At 41.0% G+C, this 25,323-nt stretch overlaps 1 protein-coding gene across 1 annotated transcript in view; it reads right to left on the bottom strand.

Annotated features, from left to right (window-relative positions):
* Sgcd (sarcoglycan delta) overlaps positions 1 to 25,323 on the bottom strand; it is a 541,179-nt gene that overhangs the window by 134,654 nt on the left and 381,202 nt on the right. Inside the window, exons 4-5 of the mRNA XM_055597224.1 lie at positions 15,438 to 15,525; positions 8,674 to 8,793 (exon numbers count right to left, since the gene is read on the bottom strand). Coding sequence (XP_055453199.1) covers positions 8,674 to 8,793; positions 15,438 to 15,525 — 208 coding nt within the window. The remainder of the gene's footprint in view (positions 1 to 8,673; positions 8,794 to 15,437; positions 15,526 to 25,323) is intronic.

Here is a 25,323-nt window from a genome sequence, read left to right as displayed (position 1 = left end):
CTACACTACGCAATATGAAGTTGCAATACTTAAAAAAAAAAAAAGGTACATGGCTAAGAGTAACATCGGAGAAGTCCTAAAAAAAAGTTAAACTTCAAGTCATATTTAAATTTCTACAATTTTATGCTAATTCAACTGGCCTTAGATTTAATTAAAAATATTTTTTTTTCAATTGATAATAATGTAACTCAGATAATTAGCATCAAGTGGCATCTAGAGGACATGTTTAAAAAAAAACTAGAGTATAAATAGACCTAATTGACAATTAGAATAGCACTTTATAATTATGCTTTGTTTGTAAATGCTATAATGTCCAATTCATTGTTTGAGGAAATTGCTCATTAATAAAAACTAAAGCCATGTTCTCTCTGCTGTTGCCATGAAGATGTGTATTAAGTGCCCTGGCTTTTATGTTGTCTATTTTCATGCTGCTTTGGACATGCCACTCTTTCCAATGTTTAATAAATGTATTCTATAGTAAAATATAAACTACATTATGCCCTGGCTTGCATATGCATATTTATTTTGTCCTTCTTTGGTAAGTAAATGGATGGATCTCACCGCAAACTGAAATTCTTTTGTGCCTGCCATGAGGAAAGAACCGTGTACTCCAGAAAGACCCTGTGCTCCTGGGAGAAATGAGGGCCTGGAACCTGAATGAAAGCATGGCCTTGAAAAGTAGAAGAATGGAAACCTCACCAGGGAAGTTGATGGCTGCTCCCTCTGGAGAGGGAGGGAGTTCGGCAGGGGAGGTCTCAATTTCACTGCAAGAAACGAAGCCAGTGAGACTCAGAGGTCTCTACAAGAGCTCTCCTGGCACTAGTGAGGTTTTTAGACCCATGTCAAGCATATCATGGCAAGGGTGGACAGCGAAATGAAAAAATGTTGTCAGAGTTAGTAGGACTTTTATAGGTATAGGATTCCAAATACAGGTGTGACATGAATGATGAGCTGAGATTATTTGTGGGAAGCCCACAGATGTCTACAGTGACTCCAATTTGGTTACCAGGTGAAAGAAGTGGACTGCGTGTCCCTAGAGCTGAAATAGCAAGGGATGATGAGAAACCATGGACCTATTTTCTTTCCTTTTGTGATGTTATGATACTGGGGGAAAAGGTCTAGATCACAGATGTTAGTCAGTAAGATCCTCACTTGGTCATTTGTTCTCTGTGGAACCTTAGGCAGGTTTCGAATTTCCATGTCTCCATTTGCTTATATGTAATGAATGAGGACAAGTACGTGCGTTCCTTGTGAGGTGGGTATGAGGGCCAAATTCATTTTTTCATGATAAGTAATGATACGCGAAGCACTTTACACAGGGTTGGCAGGCCTGTTTTTTTATCATTCATTAATTATGTTTTATGTTAGCTTTGCTGGGTCTCAGTTGTTAAAGATTGGCTGACCTGAAAGTTATCATCAGAGTTGAGGGAGAGGGACTTCCAGGTGTTTTGAAATCTTTAGGATACATCAGCATGCGTGGGAGGACCTCTTAAAACGACCCAACGGTCTCCATTTCTGAATTCCCAATGCCACAGTGTGGATATCTACTTCACTTTACTAACAAAGAAGACATAGATATGCACCACCTTCTTCATACTACTGTCATAATGACGGAGAGGAGAAAGCTTACCATAAAAGCAATTGAGCCAGGCGAGCCCTCCAAGACCAGACTCCAACTTGGGAACACAATTTTTATCAAGATCTGTTTTGCTTGTGCTTCTTAATTTTTATTGTCAACTTGACAGAGCCTAGAGTCAACCAGTAAAAGGGAAGCTCACCTGAAGACTTGCCTGGATCAGACTGGCCCATGGAAATATCTGTGAAGTACCATCTTGGTTGGTGATGGATGTTCAAGGGTCCATGTAACTAAGAACAGCACCGTCTCTTGACAGGTAGCTGTAGACTACAGAGAGCAAGCCAAACACAGTGTTCCTCCACTGTTTGTGCTTCACTTCCTGCTATGACTTCCCTCATTGATGAAGTGTGATCTGGATGTGTCAGCCAAATAGTCGTTTCCTCCTCAAGTAGCTTTTGGTACTAGTGTTTTATCACAGCAACAGAGAGCAAGCCAGACACATGCATACAAGTACAATGGGCAGTGTAGCACTTAATCAAACTATGAAGCTATGTTCTCTGCTGGCCTATTGTGTTGAGAAAGTCTCCTAGTCACAGCTGATCTAACACATGAATACTACTCCTGTAAGTTTATAGCCAATCTCCTTTGTGTACTCACAACTATAGTATGTCTAATGTTCAGGTCTTTACCTGTCTCCTGAAGTCCAAGTAGGCTACTAGAAGCCACCACAGACAAAATAAGTCTCCACATCCTCAGTGTTTGCTTGCATGCTACATATTCTACACTCACTGTATTCTGTGCTCTCAACAGTGCTGAAAACTAGGCCTGAAGGAGAAGAAGAGAAGAGGAGGAGGAGGAGGAGGAGGAGGAGGAAGAAGAAGAGGAAGAAGAAGAAGAAGAGGAGGAGGAGGAGGAGGAGGAGGAGGAGGAGGAAGAAGAAGAAGAAGCAGCAGCCACACCCAAAGCAAAAGCCACAGCCATGTAAGCACAGAAACAAGTGGTAGCGTGCTTGCACAGAGTGTGTGAGGCCCCAGGGTCTACCTCAGCACCACAGAAAAGAAAGAGTAAAAGAAAATGGCCTTTTACATTTTTTATGATGTTCATCTCCCTATTTCCTATACACACTCTCTTCCTCCCCCCTCTCTCTCACACACACACAATTTAACCCAGGGTGACCTGTAACTTACTATTCATAGGTAGCCCAGGCTAGCCTTGAACTTTCAATCATCCTGCTTTAGCTTCTGAAAGTAAGAGCCAGGATTATGGCTATGCACTACCATATCTGGCTCCTTTCATCTCTTGCTTTTGCCAGGCAAAAACTAAAGCTTAGTGAGAAAGTCACCTTGAACGGGGCCACTCAGACCCTAAGAGGATGAGCAAAGATTCCAACCTAGCAGTGATAGCTGCTCTCATGAACTACTCATCCAGAACCAAACCTCCCAAGAGCTTGTGCTGTCTCACAAACTTCTCATTAAGCTGAAAATGAAATTGCCTAAACGTTTCATTCCACACCATATGGCTGAGTCCCAGCTGAAGGTAGCTCCTCTCTCTAGCATGCTGGGCTCCTTTTGCTGGAGAGATTGATGTGAAATTTGTGGGGCGGTCATTTCCCAATCTTCAGCACAATCTAACAGCAGTTGGATTCATTTTGATGTGTCTTTTCTAATTTTTTCAGAAACAAGAAAATACTCCTAGAAGAGGGAGAGTGGCAGATCTTATCAACTGTTCCTCAGATGAAATATCACCACCTACAAATGCAAGTGTCTGCTTTGAGGTAACTGGAAATGATCACCGTGTCCCAGTTTTCAGGCTAGGCAACTATGGGACAGTGAAGTTCATGAATGACAACATTACAAAACTCTGCATAAGATTAAGCCAACGTGTCTGGATATTTGATATTATTGTGTATCATTTTATTTTCTTTGCAAGGTACTGTGGAAGTTTCTGAACCCAGTTTTGTCATGTGATGCTTTGCTGTAAACTCTCACATGTGAGGGGCCAAGAGAGAACATCCATGGGTGGACTCAGAAGAAAGGACATATAGAGAGACCCCCACACAGTGAGATATCACTTTTTGGATTGATATCACTGCACTGATCTTCATGCTTCTACACTTGATTTAGCAGAGAGAATCATTACAGAGAGCTTCCCTGGGCACTCCATTTGAGTTTTGTGGCTTTTGCTAACTTTCTGTTGTTGCTTCATGTTGGCAGTTGGACTGAACCGCTGGTATCCTGATGACTGAGTCTAGTAATCTTCTAAAGACCCATCAACCGTAATCAGCAGGAAATAGATAAATGAGGACTATGGCCCTTTTTCCTACTCAATCTTCTACTTAAGGTTTTGGGGGGTTGGAAGGGAGTTAAAAGTGCTTTAAAACCTTGAATAAAGTAGGTAAAAATCTAAGCCAATAGCAAATTTGGGTTTTAATATGGTGACATAAATCAAAAAGTATGAATGAGTTGCTGGGGAGAGCCAAATTTATAGGCACAAGACTATCATAGTATGAAATGCTACCATTCTCTCTCCTGGCCAACTCCTCTAGAGCTGCTAATATATGGTATCCTTGAATAAGAACTGAGCCTCAAGTTTTGCGTTTCCTACCCTGTGCCAACCTAAAATTACTATAGAAATGTCATTTCTATAAATAGAGGCACCATTTGTGAGGGACAAGAAATATTTTGAATATTCACTTGTGGTATAGACCACTCAGTTCAGTGTTCATGGCTAGGAAGATGAACTTGGGCCTGACTGCAACTTCACATTTTCTCTGGCAGGTTTCTACATCTTTTCAGTTTCCTCATATTAAAGTAGGATTAATGAGAGGATCCAGCAAAGAACTGTAGATAAAACAGCAGCCTGGGAAAACTGGCTCTCTCAGTCCTACTAAGCGTCCCTCATGTATGGCTTAGCTTAATTCTGCCACTTGTAAAACACAGTGAGAAGATGCCATCTACAGATGTGGTTGTGTATGATAACAATCCCAGCTCTTACTCTGAGGTGCAAAAACAGGGTGATTCAGGTTCAAGGTATATATTTATGAATGTGTATTATGTATAGTACCTGATCAGAGCAAGTAGCTCACAGACTTAAAAGAAAGATTATCCATTTAGGAGGCTGTTTATCTGTCTTAACACAATATGTGTAGGGAAAAACATGCAACAGTACTGTGAGTTATAACAGCAGCAGTGTGCCTTGTGCACACAGAGCTATTAATCACAAGGGTGGGAGGAGAAAGACCGGCCTAAATCATCATGGCCAAATTCCTTAAAGCAAGCAATTACTTAAAGCAAGCTTTTTTATTCATGTGCATGGGCTGTCTCTCCCTAAGGTGGGGTTTCAGAGGTCAGTCAGCATTGGATTGTGAGGAAGACAAAACTTTTAGACTTAGAGATCAGGGATAGGTGGTTTCCAAATGGGGGATTTGGTAGGCAAAATAGACCCACTGAAAAGAACACAAACAAGCAAAACAAACAAAATACCAGGGTTACAGGAGATGAATATAAGTGTAAAAGTTAGTCCCTCCTGTAACAAAGGCCTAGTTGCAAAATATCTAGGTAGTTATAACAACAGGTAGTCATAGGTGGTCATATAGCCTTTTGCAACAAAGGTAGGGTTGTGAGATAGTTATAAACAACTTTTTGAAACAGAGACATGATTGCCTTTCTTGGAACATGTATATACATATATTTCCCAACTATCACTATTATCTCTCTTCAGAGTTCTCTCAACCTGTAGACATTGCCCCAACTTCTCATCTTTTTGTTATCTGTAACTCAGGTGCTTGAGATCTTGACTGAAATTCTCTGATATTTTCTTTCTTCCATTCTTAACTGTTTATTAACATTTCACAGAAATTCATTTTCAAAACATTGAGGACAACTAACAGAGAAAAATGTGGACAATTAAAGTGGAAGTGATTATTGGTTTTGCTCACGTAACATTGACACAAACTATACAGAATACTTACTTCTATGAGGAAGCTATGGGGAGCTGATAGGGTCTTTTAGAAATGTAATGATGTATTTGGCATTTGTTAACTTTTCTTATGTTATGAACTACTAGCATAGGAAAATAGCTTATATTATAATTTTCCTACCAAATTAAGATATTAAAATATGTATAATTTTTTTGTGAAAAAAAAAAGGGTCCTAAATGGTTAAGCTTTCAAACTTTTTAAGACCCAAATCCAATTTAGGACCACGCTTGTTATCAAGATTTGTCTTAATCATGCTGTTTTTTTTTTTTTTATTGTCAACTTGATATAGCCTAGAGTGATAGAGGACACAGATGTGGAAATAATGAAAGTTTAGATAAAATCCCAATATCTGACTTCTCCACTGTCAGCTGTCACATTCCAAAACAGTGTTGGCCTCTCAGCTATTATATGTATTGGGGTTATGTAGTTTTAGAACTTTGTTTTGATTTTTGGTCAATGAAAAAGCATTGTGTAAAAACCTGTTCTGTGGGTAGTTTCCATTCAGCATGTGAACAGGAAGCCCCCCCCCCAAAGAAAAGTCAGCTGAACCACCTTATAGGTAAGTCACTGATCAGGATTTGACCTGGCTTCTTGCCTCACCACTGTAAGGCTTCTCACCTCCACTTGGCTCTTAAGGATGGTCTCATATACCTTCTGACTGCTAAGCTCATGTTAAGACATAGCATCAAGGCCCAGTTGGGCTAGAAAGACTGACTAAAGTTGGGTGGTAATGATGTGCATGTTGTTCTGATTGTCACACAAAACCTAGCATATTTGAGAGGATGGTGGGCTATCCAAGCAAAGAAGAAAACCTAAAAAGTCAGGGAAGAAATAAGAACTAGGGATGGAGATCTGAAAATTACCTGTCAAGGAATTTATAAATGAGTATGTGTATGTCTAAGGAGGGAGGGAGGAAAGGTGCTAGAGGAGAAGCATAGACAAACAATCTTAACAGACTTACTGAGGGTAGAATGAAAGCCACAAGAACACAAGTGACGGAGCTGGAAGAAGATGGAAAGGACAAATAAACAACAGTGCAGAGAACAAATGCTAATTTATAACAAAAAGGAACTTGTAATAACAACTCGGGACCGGCTGGCATTGGCTGAACATGTAGGTAGCATGGTAGCCAGCTGACCACTCTCTATGGACTACTTTGTCTACCCTTTCCATCTAGCTGGGAAGAAGGAACGTCAGTGATAGCAGTTTCACAGATATGCAGGCACCGAGAGGTCAAGTACCTTCTTCTTAAGGTCCCATAACCAATGCAGGAAAGATGTGGGGCTAAATTAATAGTGGGGTTATCTTAGAGCCCAGGCTGTGAACCTCTGTGCTTCAGTGAATCTTAAGGAGAAAAGAAGGAAAAACAGAGTTAGTACTAATAGGAGCTGGGGCATGCTACCACTGATGGAGTGCCATTTTGTACAGGGTACAGAACTCGGTCTCTGTTAATGCTACAATTTCAGGTGCTGAGTATTCCTAGAGTTGAGAAGAGAAGGAAAATGGCTCAATGGTGTCAGTAACCTGCCTGAAGCCACACAACTCAGTGTGTAACACCAGCAATTAAAAGCTAGGTCTCCCCCAGCAGTACAATTCATACCACCAGACTGGCCCCTTTCACTGGGAAACCTTGGAAGATACTGGTAGTGTGCTCAAATTCATTAACTCAGCAGGATGAGCCCAGAAATTTCCGTTAGGTTTTACTTTTTAAAAAGAGGTACAGAGAGCAGTTAATTGCAATCACTGCTCTTGCAGAGGATCTAGGTTCAGTTCCTAATACCAACAGGGCAAATTTCAAACATACACAACTCCAGTTCTGGGGGATCTAAGGACCTCTTCTGACCTCCAAGTAACCAGGCACTCACACAGTGTAGGAAAATACCCCCCCACACGCACAATAAAAATAAACCTTTACAAAAAGTTAAAATTTTTTCTCTCCCTTTCTTTCTTCCTGTCCTGTCCTTTCCTTTCGTCTTTCCTCCCCCAATGCTTCTCCAATTTTCTTATTTCGTTCTATGAATCAAAACCTTACTCTGCAGTTGGACTGGCCTATGTAGCGCAGACTGGCCTCAAGTTTACAGCAGTCCTCCTGCCTTGTGAATCACAGGATCAGAGATGTAAACCACCACTCCCAGCTTATGTGTACTTTGAATAATGACTTCTCAAACCCACCTACCAGAGTTTCCAATTTATTTAATTATGGGTTTGACCTGTAAACCTAAACTTAAGAAAAAAAATCTTCCTGAATTATTTTTTATTTGCAGCCAGGTTGAGAATTCACCTCTCCAAGCATCAAGCAACTTGCCGGTTTGTAAGAAAAGTATGTCTACATGAACACTTCCTTACATGAGCACACGTTGAAGCCCAAAAGCAATGGTTGAAATGGCTACCAAAATGACTTCATGGTGTGAGAAAAGGTCACTGGGAAATCAGAGTCCATACAGGTCAAACTTTCTTGCTTTAAAAGAACATAGGAAAGTGGCCTCATCTACACCGTTTGTTTTTCTTTGGGCTCCTATAACAATATACTAGAGAGTGTATACCACACTCCCTTCCACACACACAGTTTTGGAAGCTAGAAATTTAGATCTGGTGTCATTCTGGTTGGTTTCTGCAGAGGGCTCTCATCTAGATATGGATTGCCGAGTTCTTGTATTTCTGTATGTGAGGGAAGAGAAAGAGCAAGGGACACATATGAAGAGGGGAGGAAAAAAGGAAGGAGGAAGAGATAAGAGAGAGTAAAAAGGAGAGGAGAAAGAGTGGAAAAGAGGAAGAAGAGGTGAGGAGATGAAAGGGAGGGGAGGGGAGGGAAGGGAAGGGGAGGGGGGGAGAGGGGGGGGGAGGGGGGGGGAGGGGAGGGGAGAGGCAGGAAGAAATGCCGAATAACCAGATTCTTTATTTCCTTATACGGGACCTCATGTGATAGAGGCTCCCAATCAACTTCAGGAACACATTTCCTGATAAAGGTGTAATCTCTGATCATTGTAATACTAGAGAGTTAGATTTTTAATATATGCAGTGGGGGAGGTCACAAGCTTTCATTAGATGGCACCATGTCATTTTTCCTTCAAAATATACATGGTGGCATCCAGCCAATTACATGTTGAAAATCTCTTACCCAAGACTCTCAATCTCTCGGCTCCCACAACCACTTCACTGTCATCCGCAGAAAAGAGCAATTTTCCAGATACAGTTTTTACTTCAAACTTTTTGCCATATGCTTCCACAGCTTTCGGACCTAAAAGGGAGAGAGAAAGAAAGAGGGGAGGAATACATTAGTTTCGTCGCATTTGACTACAAAAGCTTTTCATTGGACATATGCGCTCCACGGGATTGTGTCTGATTTTAATGTTAAGCGGATTGGTTTTCTGAAGCGGACCATGGAAATTAGTGTCTTGACTGCATCTCACCTTGTCAATTGCTTTTAATCATCTGGTGCTGGGATGTGGTTTTAGAGGTCTTCCTGTTCTCCATATGGACTAATGCATGAATGAAATTTCTTTCTTCTAGCCCCAAATTAGTGTCAAACACGTGGAGGCTCTTGATCAAAAGTGTCAGGACCCAGAGTATAACCATTTCTTATGGGAACTAAGCATCTTCAGCCAGTTGTAAATATCATAAAAGATTCTTGTGAGTTCAGCTGAGGTATGGCCATTGGTACCCTTCACCTATTGTCTGACACAAAGACAAATCTATTTCCTCAGTAGACATATAATTTCCAAGTATAAATGGCTATAATATAATAGATTTTTCTACAAGTTGTTAAGTCTCTAATAACAGGAATTAATTTAATTTCATAAAAAAATACACTCTGAGTTTATTGTGTGGCATCAAATGCTATTCTTGACCATAGGCTCTTTGTACAAGTGCTTAAGTAACAGCCCTGGTCCCATCGCACCTGTATCCTGATGGAGCCAGACTCACATAGATTCAATTTATTTATTCACATATTTCACATATGAGTGCTCTGTTTTAATGCACACCAGAAGAGGGCATCAGATCCCATTACAGATTGTTGTGAACTGCTATGTGGCTGCAGATGTGCAGCTTGGTCATCATGCAGGTCCCCAACAACTGGAGTAGGGGTTGCCTCTGACTTCGTTGCCTGCCTTTGGATTCCTTTTTCCCACCTGGGCTGCCTTGTCTGGCCTTGGTGGAAGAGGATAAAATTATTACTGCTGTGGCTTGAGGTGCCAGGGTGGGTTGGTACCCCTTGGGAGCCTCCTCTGAGAAGGAGAGAGGGGATGGGGAAGGGGAGCATGAGGGTGGGACTGGAAGGAGAGGAGAGAGGGGCTGAGATCAGGCTATAAAGAAATAAATGAATGGAAAAAGTCACTGATTTCACCTAGGGATGTGTGAGGTCTTGTGGTTTGGAGAAAGCTGATGCTTCAGCTTTTAGAAATGTTTAGGGATGTGTGTGTGTGTGTGTGTGTGTGTGTGTGTGTGTGTATGCTTATACATTTATACATTCATGCATATGTGCTTTCATGTATGTAGTACATTACTCCTGGGTGTATGTAGTTTTCTTTTCTTTTCTTTTCTTTCTTTCTTTCTTTCTTTCTTTCTTTCTTTCTTTCTTTCTTTCTTTCTTTCTTTCTCTCTCTCTCTCTCTCTCTCTCTCTCTTTCTTTCTTTTTTTTTAAAACAGGTTTTTTGTTTTTTTTTTGTTTTTTTTCTGTGTAGCCTTGGCTCTTCTGGATTCACTTTGTAGACCAGGCTGGCCTTGAACTCACAGAGATCTGCCTGCCTCTGCCTCCCTGAGTGCTGGGATTATAGGCGTGTGCCACTGTGCCCAGCTTATGTATCTGTTTTGATGGTTCCATCAATCATGATCCCCATGAGACCCTGTCTAGGGATGATCTATAAATTACTTAAGTTTAGGCAGAGGCCAGCCTATTAGAACCAGACCAACTCCTGTATATCTGAAATTACTTTCTTTGTCACAAGTGTGTAACTAGGTGCCAAAACCTCACCCTTTCCTCCCTCGTTGGCACTGTGATTGTGGGCAAGTCATTTCATCTTTCTCTTTCTGTGTATGCAAAACTACCTACCACCATCTTCTCTGTGGACCCCATAGAAAGGCTGAAAAGACCAAGTGATGTTGAATTTATAAAAAGAACTTTATAGGCACAAAAGTGCTGTGAGCTGTGGTGATCACATTATGTTGTTGCCTTCACCACTGCCATGAGCATTCTTCTACTGAGATGGTTACGATGTACTGTAGTGATGAGTATCTCTTAGTGCATTTTGCTCATCACTTAGGCACATGCATTTAGCAGACTTCCTCCTCCCTTGCCAGGACATTCACATTGACCCTCTGACATAAAAAGGTGCATAGGAAAGGTTCCTCAGCGAGCCAGAGACTGAAGCAGCAGAGGTTGTACAGAATCTATAAGCATTGAAAGTGCTGGAGATGCTCTTGACTGGTTGCACAGGAAAAGAGTAAGCAAAGTGAGGCTCGGGGTCACTGCGGGAGCAAGAGAGAATCCAAGAGTGGAATCCAGATCTCACAACGCTACACGGAACACAAAGGATATCTCTCTGTCTAGGAAGGTGAAGAGGGCTTGAGTCAGCACATTGAGAACATCAAGGAGATAACTTTTCTGAGGAAGAAGAAATGTAAAAATAAGTGGCCAAGAACTCAAGGAAATCCTGAAGTACATCAATGTGAAGGATTCAGAGTAGATATTACCGTGTGAGTTAAGATATAGCTATCTTATTGATGCCAGTAAAACTTTAAGTAAAATTCTATATTGCTTGCCAATTTTAGAAAGATAACACTGTTTGGAGGGAAGGAGAGTGGGGATGAGGAGACAATTTGCTAATGATAAGTGAATGAAAAACTTCAGGATGGACATGCAGGGCACTTTGTCCACTCTAGATGTAGTCATATGGAGATATGAGATCGGGAGACAAATGCTTGGTCTTGGCTTTCATGAACCAGGCGAGATTGTCAGACTAGGCTCCAAGCTTTCTGTGAATAGCCTGAGCTCACTCTAGACTCCTAAACAATGTGTGAGACCTATGTGAACGGGGGTTGACTGAAAAAGACCAAAGCAATCAGAGTATACAAAACACAATTAAGTTGTCTTTCTCTTCAGAGAACCATAAAATACAAAATAAAATCTACCAGGGCCAGAACTGTTGGCCAACATAAAGCAGACAAAGCAAAGATTCAGCCAAAAGCTCTCATAGTGACTACTGGCGAGTTGGTGCAGACAGCTTTGTCTTTGTTGGTTTTACCCAGAGCTGCCAGAATTCCCTGGGCATGGCCAGAATCTTAAAAGAGGACTCTGGAGTGAAATGTTGGTGGAACTGAACATTGTTCTGGAAGCCCTTTAGTGAATCTGCAGTTGTTTGGGGAATAGAAAAACATGACTTCTGAGGTGAAGCTGATCTCCCGTTAATAGTTTCCTCTGGATGTGTGAGGTAGCTCTTCAGTCTCCTCTCCCCATTTAGGAGGAAAAGGCAAGACTTTAGGTTGCAGGTACTGTGACCACCAGGAATCTAAGACAGGAAAAACCTCGTGCTTGTTACCTCATTTATTTTCCCTTCGGGACTAGGTCCCTTTCTCCTCCTAAAGCTGTTTTCCTTAAATGTTCCAGAACTTCAAAGATGGGTTGTCCTAAGATAATCAGTCAGCAATGTTATGAGTCAAAATGCATCAGTGGCCCAGCCTTAGGTCTACCTCTGAAAAAGATGACCTGAACTTGGAACATCAGGCCTTCTGGTGGACTTTTAGGATATTTCCCAAGTCAACAGTATAGTTCTGGAATCCTCAGGATTGCAACGCTTAGAAGAAATGAGAAATTTGCTTCGTGTAATTGTACATCCCCTGTAATAGGAACTAGAAGGTGTTATTTTTACCTTCTCGCCACCCCAGCATTAGTTTTTTCTTCTGACTCATTTTGAGAGTAAGGATTGGTGTCTTTCAGCGACTAAGAGGCATTAATTTAGAAATGGGAGATCAAAAGACAAAGACTACTGGAAGGGCAGAAAATAAAGAGAGGAGGAGAGAGAAGGAGGGAAGAGGGGGCAGGAATAGAGAGGAAGAGTGGTAAGAGATGAAGAAGGAAGAGGAGAGTAGGGAGAAGGAAGAATCTAGAGAATGGATGTAGGGTGTAAAGAAGAGAGGAGGCAAAACAGGAGGAGGATATGAATATGGAGAGTGGGAGGGGGAGTTGGAAGGGCAAAGAAGATGAAGAGAGAAAAAGAGAGAAGGAGAAGAATGAGGAGTGAAAGAGACAGAGGTGAGCTCTCTTTAGAGGTGTAATGCTCCTTTTCAGCTTTATGAAAAACAATCTTTCAAGTAAACCAAAATCTCCCACTGCAGATAAATGCAACTGATCAACAGGCTATATCAGGTCTTTTTATACCATGGGATCTGGAAGCTGGAGGTTGGATTTATCTCTGTCCTGGAGGCACAGTTTCACACATGCTGCTTAAATCACTACTTACTGGGAGCTGTTTATTTAATTATTTAGCACCGGTGACTGGAGGCCAGATGTTATATAAGCAAGCCAGATGCCTGCTATAACAGTGTGTTTGTGGATCACAGGCTCTACTGGGCAGCATTTCCACAGACCCAGAAGCTCCTCAGCTGTGGATGGCCCAACCCACTTCAGGCCTATGTAATTCTGACATCCATCTGTAGCTTTACTGGGGAAAGGGGAGCATGGCTCTGTGTGCACAGGCACCTGCTTCCCTGTGACTTGGTTCCTAGTGGGACTCTCGAGATTCTAGTTCCAGTAATGTTTGAGGGCATTTGAGTTAGTGTTCTCTCAAATTATCCATCTGGATGCTTTTCTCTCAGCACTGAAGTCAAATGGCATGCCCTTCTGGAGGTCTAACAATGCCATTCAGACCCACACTTTCTCTTTCCACTGTGGTGTATACAATGCCTCTCTGTCTATCATTTCTTATAAACTTACAGAAGGGGCATTGATCACACAGCTCAACACGTGACCGTATCCATGAGGCCCACCTTTGTCAGTAGAGTCATTATGACAAACAACCAATCCTTATTTAAACTGTTTGAATTCAAAGCTTAAAACCTAGTGCGTATTTCCAACAGCTGTTAGGGACAGATCTTCCATACTAAAATGAACCACACGTTCAGAGCCTGTGGACACATCTGCACCTTGCAGTTGAATTAGGCTCAAAGACAGCAAACAGAAAATAGGACGAGGCTTCCAACTATCATTAAAAATCCCTTTTACAGGAGCCGGGGCAGTGGCTGAGATAGTGAAGTTACTGCTGTGCGGGAACTGAGGACCTGAGTGTGGGTATACAACTCCCATGTAAAAGCTGGGCATGCTAGCTGGGTCAGCAACCGTAGTGCTTTCAGGATCAGAAACAGAGGGGTAGAGAGGTAGGCAGAGATAATCAAGACTCCCTTATTAATTCACCAGCCGGTCTCACCAATGAGGAGACTTTGGCCTCAGGGAGCAATGCTGTTCAAAAATTAAGGTGAAGAGTGATGGAGAAAGATACCTGATGTCAACCTCTGATTTTCATATGCATATATGGCCATATGCATACAACCATATACACACATATACCACACCACACACACACACACACACACACACACACACACGCACACACAATCTCCTTTTACAACCTATAAAGTGTGGGTGTGGCTTTGCACATCTTCTGCTCTCTGAATTGAGTACTGACCTTTTCCTCCACTGTGAAAAAGGAAGCATTGGATGACATGACTGTTTGCCCAAATTAAAAGAAGCAGGTTCTATATGAACCCCAAAGCCATGGGATCTTGGCTCAGATTACAGCACGAGGCATTAAATTCCTTCCTACGGAACAAGCCTCATCCAATGAGAAAGCAGTTAGTTACCCTATAACTACTGTGTTACTGACGCATATGTAGGCACGTCTTGGTAGGTCAGTATTGCATCTTGCAGGGCCATGTGATCAAACCATGTTCTAAACACTTATACTCCCAGACCTAGACCGCTCTCTGTGCCATGGGAAGCCAGCAGGAGAGAGAGAGAGATTCATAACTGGCCAAAAAGTGCTAAGGAAGGAGAATGAGTGCTCAGCACTAAGTGAGATATCATCTATTTTGACCCATACTCTACCAAGGTTCAGGGGTCATTGCAGAAGACAAGGTCAAAGTAATGTAAGAGCTGGAGGCTAGAGAGGAGTGCTGGAAAATGCTGCCTTTTAGACATAACAAGGCTAGCACACTCACAAACCTGTAGCAGTTGTGGTTACCTGTACAAGACTATGTAAGATCAAGACAGCCTAAACCCCAGCATAGATGAGGTAGACAATCTCCAGGCCTACTCCTTCTGAGGAGCTACAAATGGCGTATAGTTGCTAGAGGAGAGAAAATTACTCTTTTTTGGCGATATAACCCCTGGCCAGTTTCCCATAGCCTAGTGAATAGCCCCATACCTGTGCGTGTATGAGCAAACAAACTGGAATTAAAAAAATCAAAGATATTAAGTTGGAAGGCAGTGTGCTAGGGAGAGCTGAAGGGAGAAAATGTGGGGAGGGAGGTCTGTGTGATCACACCTCATTGTATACATGAATGAAATTCTCAAAAATAAAGAACAACATTTAAAAGGAGCTTTTCCTCGGTTGAGTACAGGTTAAAGCAGCAGGCTCGTGTTTAGGGGCCACGATCTATTAAAAACAGCTTTTCAGCAAAAGCAACTGCTACGGTGCTTAGTAAATTATGTGAATATTGGGCCTGTATCTTTTGGTAGAATCAGAGGTTACAAGCTGAGTTTTCTTTCTCCCCACAGTAAATGGCCAGCAGATCCTTGTTCAAGCTTACATGGTGTTTCACAGGACAGTAAAGTCTGATTTGTCTAGGACTCAGATGGACCAACCATTTGTTCATTTGTGCTTTTCTTACCTGTCACCAGCTGAGTCAGCACTTTTGTCTGGTCATTGAGAATGTTCACTGTCACGTTCCTAGCAGACTTGAAGTATAGGGCATTACCCTGTAATAAAGAAAATGGAAGAATCACATGAAGGTGGCAGATTACTACAAAAAAGGAACTGTAATCCCAGTTCTGCAAGGGGGTGACCTGGTTTTAACCACGTTCTGACTAATGTATCTTTGTTTTAGAAGTCCAAATGTTTAACGGTGTGCTGTGATGTCCTCCAAAGAGATGGACCTCTAACACACACATTCATTCTCTCTCTCTCTCTGTCACTCTCTGTCTCTGTTTCTCTCTCTCTCACACACACAACTGGATAAGTGATAGCTGAGACTTAGAATTTTTTTGTATCTTAGTGTGCAATAAAAGCTAGCCTTGGAGCACAGGAACTCAAGTTTACAAGTTTTCCAGTTGAACCATGTGGCTCCCACAGAGAACAGCAGAAAGGTGGGGTGAACGCCTGCCAGTCAGGACAATCATCTGTGGAAAGCTGACAACACAGGCATGAGGAACCCAGGAGAGATGGCATCCCTAGGGAGATCTCTGTTTGCCCACTTTTCCAAGTCTCATCCCTAGGGCTCTTTTGCTCTAAGTAATCTGATTCACTGTCGACTTTCTCCTTGATCACATATGCCTCTCTCACACTGTGATACCTTCTTCCTTTAGAATGAAATTCAGAATAGGGCATGGCACACTTTCTCTGTGACAAGCCTGATCCTAAACCTTGTGGGATGCATAATCTCTGTTGAAACTCCTCACCTCTGCCATCATGATATACTGTCAGATTTCAAAAGGTCATACACAAGAAGTCATGGCTGTATGCTAAGAAAATGTTACCATAGCACTAATCTTTGGATGTTACATCATTCTCATTTCATACTTAAAATATTATGCAAACTTAATGTATCATAGGTGTTATTTTCTTCCATCCTTCCCCGTCATTTCAAAGCCAAAAAAAAAAAAAAACCCCTTATAAAGACAAACAGGCAAAAATAAAAATATTAAACCAAATTCAAAAAACTATGAGTGGTTTTATAAGATAAATATTTCACAGACATTACTTATCAATCTCTGGTTCAGAAGTTCTTCTTTCCGGTAATACCTACTGGTAGTAGCATCAGTTGTTTGTTATGGGAAAAATTTAAATGAACTTAGAATGAGTTTTGCAAAAACCTATCATTGCATGGTATGTACCTCCCACAAAACTTCTTAATAAACCAGTGGAATGAATCTGCCCAAACTTCATAAAATCACTGTCCTATAAGATGGACAAACTGAGTCTCTACCTTCAAATTTCTGCTTCCTACTGGGGACAAATATAGTAAAGAAAGAACAACGGGAGTGATTTGGGTGCTACGAAACCTTTGAAAGGCCTCCCTGATGGGTGGGGGTATTCATAGCGTTGGGCAGTGAGAGGCTGTCATGCTGGAGTAGAATGAAGTAATACACTTGGAAGGAACACCGGCATGGTTTTACCACCCTGAAATGAAAAATGAACGTAAGGGAGGTAGCTTGGGTTGTGTGTCCAGCAGAGCTTGCCTCTGTACTTGATGAGGCTAAGGATTGGATTACTAAGCCCAACCTAGTAGTTGCTTATGGCAGAACAAGAGAACAGTAGGAATGACAGCCAGAACTGTGGTCCAGGGTAATGCTCTCACTTGGAAAAGCAGGGAGGGCATGGCAGCTACTAGACATCCACAACCTGGACTCATGGTGACTCTCACCTAAGGAAAATTACTAAAATGGATTGCTGAATCCCATGACCTTCAGGCCTTAAGGAAACAGTGAACACTGTACATGAGCTATGGAGCAATGTGGAAGCAGTATGGTTCCCACAATGGCTTAAGGCTTAAATTTCCCTCTGACAGAGAAAAGAGAAAAGTCTTTCTATCTATCTATCTATCTATCTATCTATCTATCTATCTATCTATCTATCTATCTATCTATCTATCATCTATCTAGTTTAATTTGGGCACATGCACACTTGAATATATGTTTTCATATGTTTAATTTTCCTGTCCACATGGAAACAGATATTAGATTAAAATGGCTTCACCATTGGTTTTGGTGGCACCTATTAGTTCTACTCAAATCTCAAAAACTTTCAAAACAAAGTTTGAATTTGGAAAAATGGAAGCAGGACAGGAGGTTATATTTCCAGAAGTAAATGTGCCAAAACATTTCTTTATATATCCATCTACCCGGCTCTACAGAAAAAAGAGAAACCCAGAATCAAGGAAGTGGGTAACTGTCCCCTGACTAGCAGGATTTGAGGACATGTGTTGTAACCATAGCATTCTCTGTCATCAATACATGTCATTATGAAGCATTTGCAGTAAGAGATCTGAAATGTAGCTAATTTCCTGTCTCTACCACTTGCATGCAAGTCATGTGGCATTGGTAAACCAACTGAATTATTCTAAGACAATAGAAACATTTATATTAAAAGTTATGTATCCTTATTATTAAAATAATTAATATATATGTATAATTGTTATAGGCATGACCTGGTGTCAGGCATAGACCAAGCCCTCAGTAGCCATCAGGACAAGGAGTAGAGGAGAAAGGGGGTGATGAAAAGAACAAGAGGAAGGGGAGGAGGAGAGAGAAGGAACATGAAGGAAGCAGGGAAAGGAGGTGGGATGGAGGAGTGGCCAGAAGCAAGAAGTTAACCCTGTTGCATCTCTGATTTCCCTCAGTCACCTGGAGAATGACTCAGGAGTTTCTTCCATTTCTTTCTTTTTTTTTTTTTCAGCCTCATTATCAATATTTATTATGTAGCTGTCACAGCATCATATAGCGCATGCATGTACTCCATAGAGTCCCTGTCTCTACTTTCAGAGCATTTGTTATAGGAATCAAGTCTGCTCAGGACAAGGGAGGAGCATCCATTTGGACAGGAGCACCCAATATAGGTAAGTAGCAGGAGCCACCCATCTCCAGGTCAGTTCAGAAAACACAGCCTTTCTAATTCGGGTATGGGACCCACAGGGCTTCAGACCGTGAGCCCTGAGTAATACACTTGAATCACTAAAATGCAGCACTTTGCAGAATCTGACACCTCTCACCGAAGGGTGGTAGGGTCATGACAGTCTTCCTAACCACAGCAAGTTCTTAACATTATCCATCGTGTCAGTTACTAAACAAGTGTGGAATCCCTTGTACCAATAATCAAACCTGATTTTATTTTGCAGAACCTGGGGATCATGCCTAGAACATGCCCCCTCACCAGCACTTTTCCGCTGACAACCATCTGTTTCCTCCATTTCTAGCGTTTTCAGCTTCTACGTTTCAAAAAGCCTCCTTCTCCCTACACATGCCATTAGCTTACCAATGCCTTTCAAATCCCAATATCTTCAAACATTACTTTTGTATTCATGCTGATACAAACCATTTTATCATAAAAAAATCTCATAACAGCTTTGTTCTAGATTTTATGAGAGATGTTATAGCCACCACTTCGTTCATAGTTTACTTACTCGTTTATTTTAGTTCTTATTATATTTATTTTATCTTTAAAATTAAAATATAATTACATAAATTTATTCTTTTTCTTTTCTTCCCTTCAAGCCCTCCCCTGCCCCCAAATTCATGGTCTCTGGTCTCTCTCTCTTTTTTTAACTGTTATGCTACATACGCATATGAATACACACTCCTAAGTATATAGAGAGAACTACAACCTGCTGAATCCACATATTACACACACACACACACACACACACACACACACACACTTCATATATTCATTAAAATGACTCTACAGAGTAGAGAGTAGTCTGGAACAGGAAACTAGGTAACTTTCCATGACTAGCATATAACCTTGAGAACACATGTGGTAACCATGGCACATATATATGTATACATATGTATTTATATGTCTATATTTATATATTTCTAAAAACCCTGCAATTACTTATATAGGTGTATATATATATATATATGTATGTATGTATGTATAAAAATAATTTTATATACTATATGTGCATACACACACATATAGAATATATATTTCAAGGCTGTCCCTTTGATATCGAATAACCAATTTCAAGGCTCTTCCCTGAGGACGACTCTGTCCTGCTCTCAGCATTCCTTAGTTGCCTATAGCTTTATGTTTAGGGTTAGGGCCCTGTGGTTTATTAATTCTTATGTGTATGTGTGTGTGCACACGTGGAGGTCGGAGGCACTTGAGGACAACTTGCACAAGTGAGTTCTCTCCTTTTACCTCATGGGTTCCAAGCATCAAAGCCCGATGGTTAGGCTTAGTGGCAGACACCTGTACAGGATCAGTCATCTTGCTTGCCTGCTTCTTTTTACCAACACATCACAGTATTATACCTTAGCATCACTTGTTCTAACATTCTGGCATCTTGGAAAATAGAATCTTTGCTATCTCAGAGTTTGAACAATGAGCTTCACTCTTGCCCAGTGCTTTTTGTTGTAACCTTCAAGTTTACTTGTAATAGAAAGATTACCAGAAAAAGGCCATGAAACAACACACAAAGGGGAGAGCCTTTCATGGCAGCTAAGACCCTGTAAATTCCATGGTTTTCTCTGACTGCTTCTGACTGGAATCCAGGAAAATGCCAGCCAAGTAAGCACTCCCAAGACCTCAGATGAATCAGAACAAGTGAGGAGTCGGAAGAGGAGCAAGTGTGTGCCCTCTCTGCTTCTCTGTTTCCTACACTATTCCCCTCTCGACACGGTGACCCTCAAGATGACCTGCATGTGACCTAGGAGGACAAGGAACCCAGGGAAAGCTGCCTGGAGACTCAGATGTATCGGCATAAAGGGATCTGCAGACTCATCTGATGGCCAAGAGTGGGGAGTGATTGCTTGCAATTAACCCGCCCTCTGATATAGGGAAGGCTACCTGTGAGGTCTGGAAAGGATGCCAAACACCGTATTTTTGTGCTGACATTTGTGGCGCACAGATACTTTGATGGAGAAGAGCTACCACATTTCCAATTCTCTTAAGCATGCTCACAGAAAACAGTGCAATCTTTTGTTGATGTCTTGGGGTCATTGGCATGAACATTATTCACTCCAGCATGTTCCCCAGTGACTACAGTATGCAAGAGGCCATTTCAACACCAAATGGCTCCATCCTGCTGACATTTAAAATTATTATATCTGTTTAAAAATATATTATTTATTCTTATATTGAAACGGAACAGGTAAATGTCAAATCTGCAACACTTACAGTGAAGAGCACCAATTCAGGTCTTTTCATCCCTGCTTTCAATATATCTTCAGGTTTTCTTGGGGATTTTGTATCCTGCCCATCAACATGTCCTTCTATCTCCATCATTATCAACTCTAGATATTATTCACTCACTTTCTCTAGTGGCATAGATTCTACTTAGCTTTGAGTAAATCACTATTCTAAGTTTGTACTATGATTATGTATGTGTTGTGTACAGCTGAGCCAAGGAATATATCTACATTTCTGTGACAGTCTGAATGAAAATGACTCCCCTAGGCTTGTGTATTTGAATATTTAATCTCTAGTTAGTAGAACTGTTTGGGAAGCATTAGGATGTCCGGTCTTGTTGGGTTATATACAGACAAGGCCTTGATTGAAACTTTGACTGGAGGCTAGAAGAGAGTTGCATAGACCAAAGAGGGGACCAGGCTCAGTGAGAGGGCAGCTTTTACTAATTTGCTGGAGTGACCCAACGGGGTCCCTCGTTTTACCTAAAGGACATCAGGCACCACAGATCTTCCAGCTGCTAACACTGCTGGATGGAAAATACAGGCAACCAGATGAAACCCAGGATCACAAGGCATGTTCCCTGTTCCAGACATGGATATCAGAGGGAAAGGGGACTGAGCATTTTCCTTATACTAGGCAAACTTTTAGTTAACTCTTCTGATTCTCCTACCTCATTCTTGATCTCAACTTCATTAAGCATCCCAGAGACTGGAGATGCTCTGGCTTGAACAACTTTCTAGAAAGTAAAGAAAATGTCCTGTTTTCTAATGAGTGAAAAAGAAGAGCTTGTCTACCTGGGAGATCTGAAGACATAACTGGTCCTTTTTATCCAGTTCTCTTTTGGGTCTCTCTCCAGCATGCACAGTGAATTTTTCTACTGTCTTCTCATCTGTTTGTATGTCTAGGACTTAAGTCATCCTGTTCTGCTCCCTGACTTCCAAACCCATAAATAATCCATCAACCAAAGCTTGCCAGGGCTCTGTACCATGCTATGCTCACATCTCTTTTGCTCTAACCTGAAGGCTATAGGATCAAGCTTTGACATATCTGCTACCTTTAATTACCTACTTAACACATTTCAAAACTGCACTGATTCTTTTTGTGTTATTCTCTTCTCAATGACCACATGTTTTTGTTTTTTGTTTGTTTTGGGTTTTTTGTTTTGTTTTGTTTTGCAAAAAAAGCAAGAATGAGTTCTCAGAGCTGCCATTTGTGTTTACAGAGTCACCTTATACCATGGCCATCTTAGGAAGAAAGTCAGTCAAAATTGTGTGCAATTAAACAGCAAGCAGTTGCTAGTCTACATGCCAGGAGCTGATTTTAGGTATTCTATGTATATTAATGAGATGCCTGGCTGATGTCAGATCCTGTACCAGGCTCTGGAAAGCAGGAAACATGAATAACCTTTATCCTTAAGAAGTTCCCAGCCCAGGAGGAAATCTAGTGAATGCCAAATTACTATAATAACAATGTGGTATCAGTTCAGTGCAGACTTGTGCTCTTTTGGTAGGAGATACGCAGATTTTAATATTTGTGCTGAATCAAACCCAGATCACCACAGTCTGTTTTTGACAGGATGTAGTAGCCTGCTGCTCCTTATCTGGATAATCCTGCACTGTAGTATATTTTCCCTGCCCGGTGAGGAGCTAGCAATCTGTTCTGGAAATCATAACAGGGAAAACACAAGGTAGCACATAAACAACTGCCACACTTCGGGAGGGCTCTGAACTGTATGCAGGAAGTTCAGAGGAAAAGAACCGGCTGCTGTTATCCTGGGGAGAGTCCTCCCAAGGAGAGCCAGGCTGGCTTTCTGATTCTTCCTCCTCACACAAAGGCAAGAAGAATCACAACTGTTTCTGTCTAATGTGTGTGTGCCACAGGATGCTGGCTTTATGGAACAAAAAGTGTTATCTTCAGAGTGGGACAGACTTGAACGTTAATCACATCTCCGTTTCTCCAATAACTGTATAACTTTGGGTCAGTCACATCTCTTCGGATCTCAGCTTCTGCATCTATGAAATGAGGTTCAAGTCTACACAATATAGTGAAAAAAATATGTATACACTGTGTGCACTGGGACAGTATAAAAACATTCTGGCACAGTAAACAAGGAAACAGAAACTCTACCTTAGGAGAATTCCTTAGTACACTGGTTCTCCACTTTCCTAATGATACAAACCTTTAATGCCGTTCCCTATGTTGTGGTGACCCTCAGCCATAATATTATTTAGTTGCTACTTCATAACTGTAATTTTGCTACTGTTTTGAATCATAATATAAATATTTTGCATGAAGGATATCTGATACATGACCCTCAAGGAGGTCATGGCCTACAGGTTGAGAACCACTGCCTTAGAGACACTGCTGATTTTAACACAGAAACAAGAAATGTACAAACTGGGTCTGTAGCGATATTCACACCAGAAAGGATTTCTTCAAAACACCATCAGAATCCAGAACACCTTCACAATGGGAGCATGTCAAAGGGATATGGGGGTACTAAAAAGCACTCCCAAATTCAAACAACAAAAGAAAATAAAGTCGTACTGGATTATAATCCAAAATATACAACAAATGTGTATATTTATCTAAACAAGCATGTACAAATAGCTAAGTAAATTGTAAAGAGTTATAAAATGTCCTGTGTAGAAGAATTTCAGATAATTTACATAAATAAAGCTCTCAACGCCTTAAGATGAACTGAGCATAATACCTTCCTTTGAAAGTGAACAAGATAGAAGGGAGGTAAAAAGATCTTCTCAGAGCTAAGGATGAATAGATAACAGTGTATCAGCGAGGTGACCGAGGTGGACATCAACAGAGACAAATCATGTTAATAGCAGGAGTCACTGACGTATTGTTAAGAGAACAGTACTTAAGCTCAGCAGTAGTCCTTTCATTCAAACCCATAACTCCCTGTACTCAGGAGGCAAATCTCAGTTAAAGTCCATTTCATATAATGTCCAACTGGTACTTCTCATAACTCTCAAGGTCATCAAAACAAAACAAAACAAAATGCCAGAGAAACTGTCAACAGTCAATTAGAGACTGGGGATATATGGGGACCAGATGTGTTAGGGTGTTCTTCATGGGATCCTGAATCAGAAAGAGAGATAATAGACAAAAATTTAAGTAATCTGAATTAAGGAGGGGCCCTAATTAACAATAACATATCATCATTGGTTGGTTAATTGTGCCAAGGTTTTCTTACATCTGTTAGTAAAATAGTATGGATGTTGGGTAGATGAAACATCGAACAATATTCAGGGATTTTCGGCAAATGAAGCTAAAAGAAAGTGGGCCTTTTACTATATCATCTTAGGCTGGCAAATTTTAGCTCTAGGATTTTAGAAAGGGTCCATACAGAGGCATCTGTCCCTGTGCAGCTGAGCAGGGTGCTTATGCCAGAGACAAGTGATTCCAATCTTTGCTTCACCATATTGGAAGATTTCCTTTTGCCCAACTCTTTCATAGTATTTTATACCAAAAAAAAATGTCTTTGGGGATTCTTATAGCTGGTTCCTCATCTAAACTCCTTAAAGCATGATTATTTTCCCTGGTCAGCTGACAGAAATCCGGGAGGTCAGAAATTACTGGGTCCTTTGCAGTAGCAATCATACAAAATACAGTGTCATAATTAACACTGAAACAATACAAAATCTTGATATGTTCTAGAAAAGGGTACAGTTGCAACCTGGATTTGTCATTAGTTCTTTTTTAAGTGATTGTCTGCAAGGTTTTCTTCAGTACACATGAAATGTTTGTAACATCGTCATAATTATTCAGCAGATACTTTATGTAGATACCACTTAAGAAGCAAGTGTTGAAAAATAATAACTAGAGTATGATTTTCAATTTTGCCTGGGGTGTTTTTTATGACTGTTCTTAGATGGATTTCTATTGTTTTACAGTATCTTTCCAGTATTGAATAATAAAGCTATCCTGTGAATCATTTGCTCAAAATAAGCCGGGAAACAGTCCAGTTATTCCAGCATCGCTTTCTAGTCCAGCTCCTCTGCTATGTGCCCAAATTTGGGAGCAACTTAGGTTCTATCAACACTTGCTCGTGACAAACTGTTTTGTTTCAAGGATTCTTTCCAGGCATCATGGTCACATGTCAATGTTACAAGGGGACAGCCAGTTCTTCTGGTACCCAGTACATTCCTGGCATCCGCTAGGCTTTTCAATAAATATTTGCTGAATATCTGAATGTGCAAATCAAATTGAGAGTCAACAGAGAGCGATTGTTGTCAATAAATGAAGCGATTAACTGACTTTTGATAGGGTCTGCCCTGACAGTGAATCCCTGGGTTTTTTAAAGGCACGACATTACACCCTGAGCAATGTGACCATTTGAAGATGTTGAACCTTTTTTCTTTAAAATGTTTATTGGCCATTTGTTCTTCATCTTTTTAGAATGGTCCATTCATTTCATTAACTCAATTATTGACGACACTGTTTGCTACTTTGGTGGTGTGTTAGTTACTTTTATATTGCTGTAATGAAATTCTATAGCTGAAGGAAGTTATTAAAAATTGCTTAATTGGGCTTATCAGCTCAGAGAGTTAGAGTCCATGGTAATGGAGCAAAAGAACCGCTGAGAGCTCATGTCTTGATGGACAAGCAGGTGGCAGACAGGCATGTTG

This window comes from Psammomys obesus, unplaced genomic scaffold (genome assembly GCF_907164565.1).
Source record: "Psammomys obesus unplaced genomic scaffold, mPsaObe1.curated_primary_1811, whole genome shotgun sequence".
In the NCBI taxonomy this organism is placed as follows: Eukaryota; Metazoa; Chordata; class Mammalia; order Rodentia; family Muridae; genus Psammomys; species Psammomys obesus.
The sequence above is the reverse complement of the archived record's forward strand: the minus strand, read 5'-3'. Positions and strand labels throughout refer to the sequence as shown.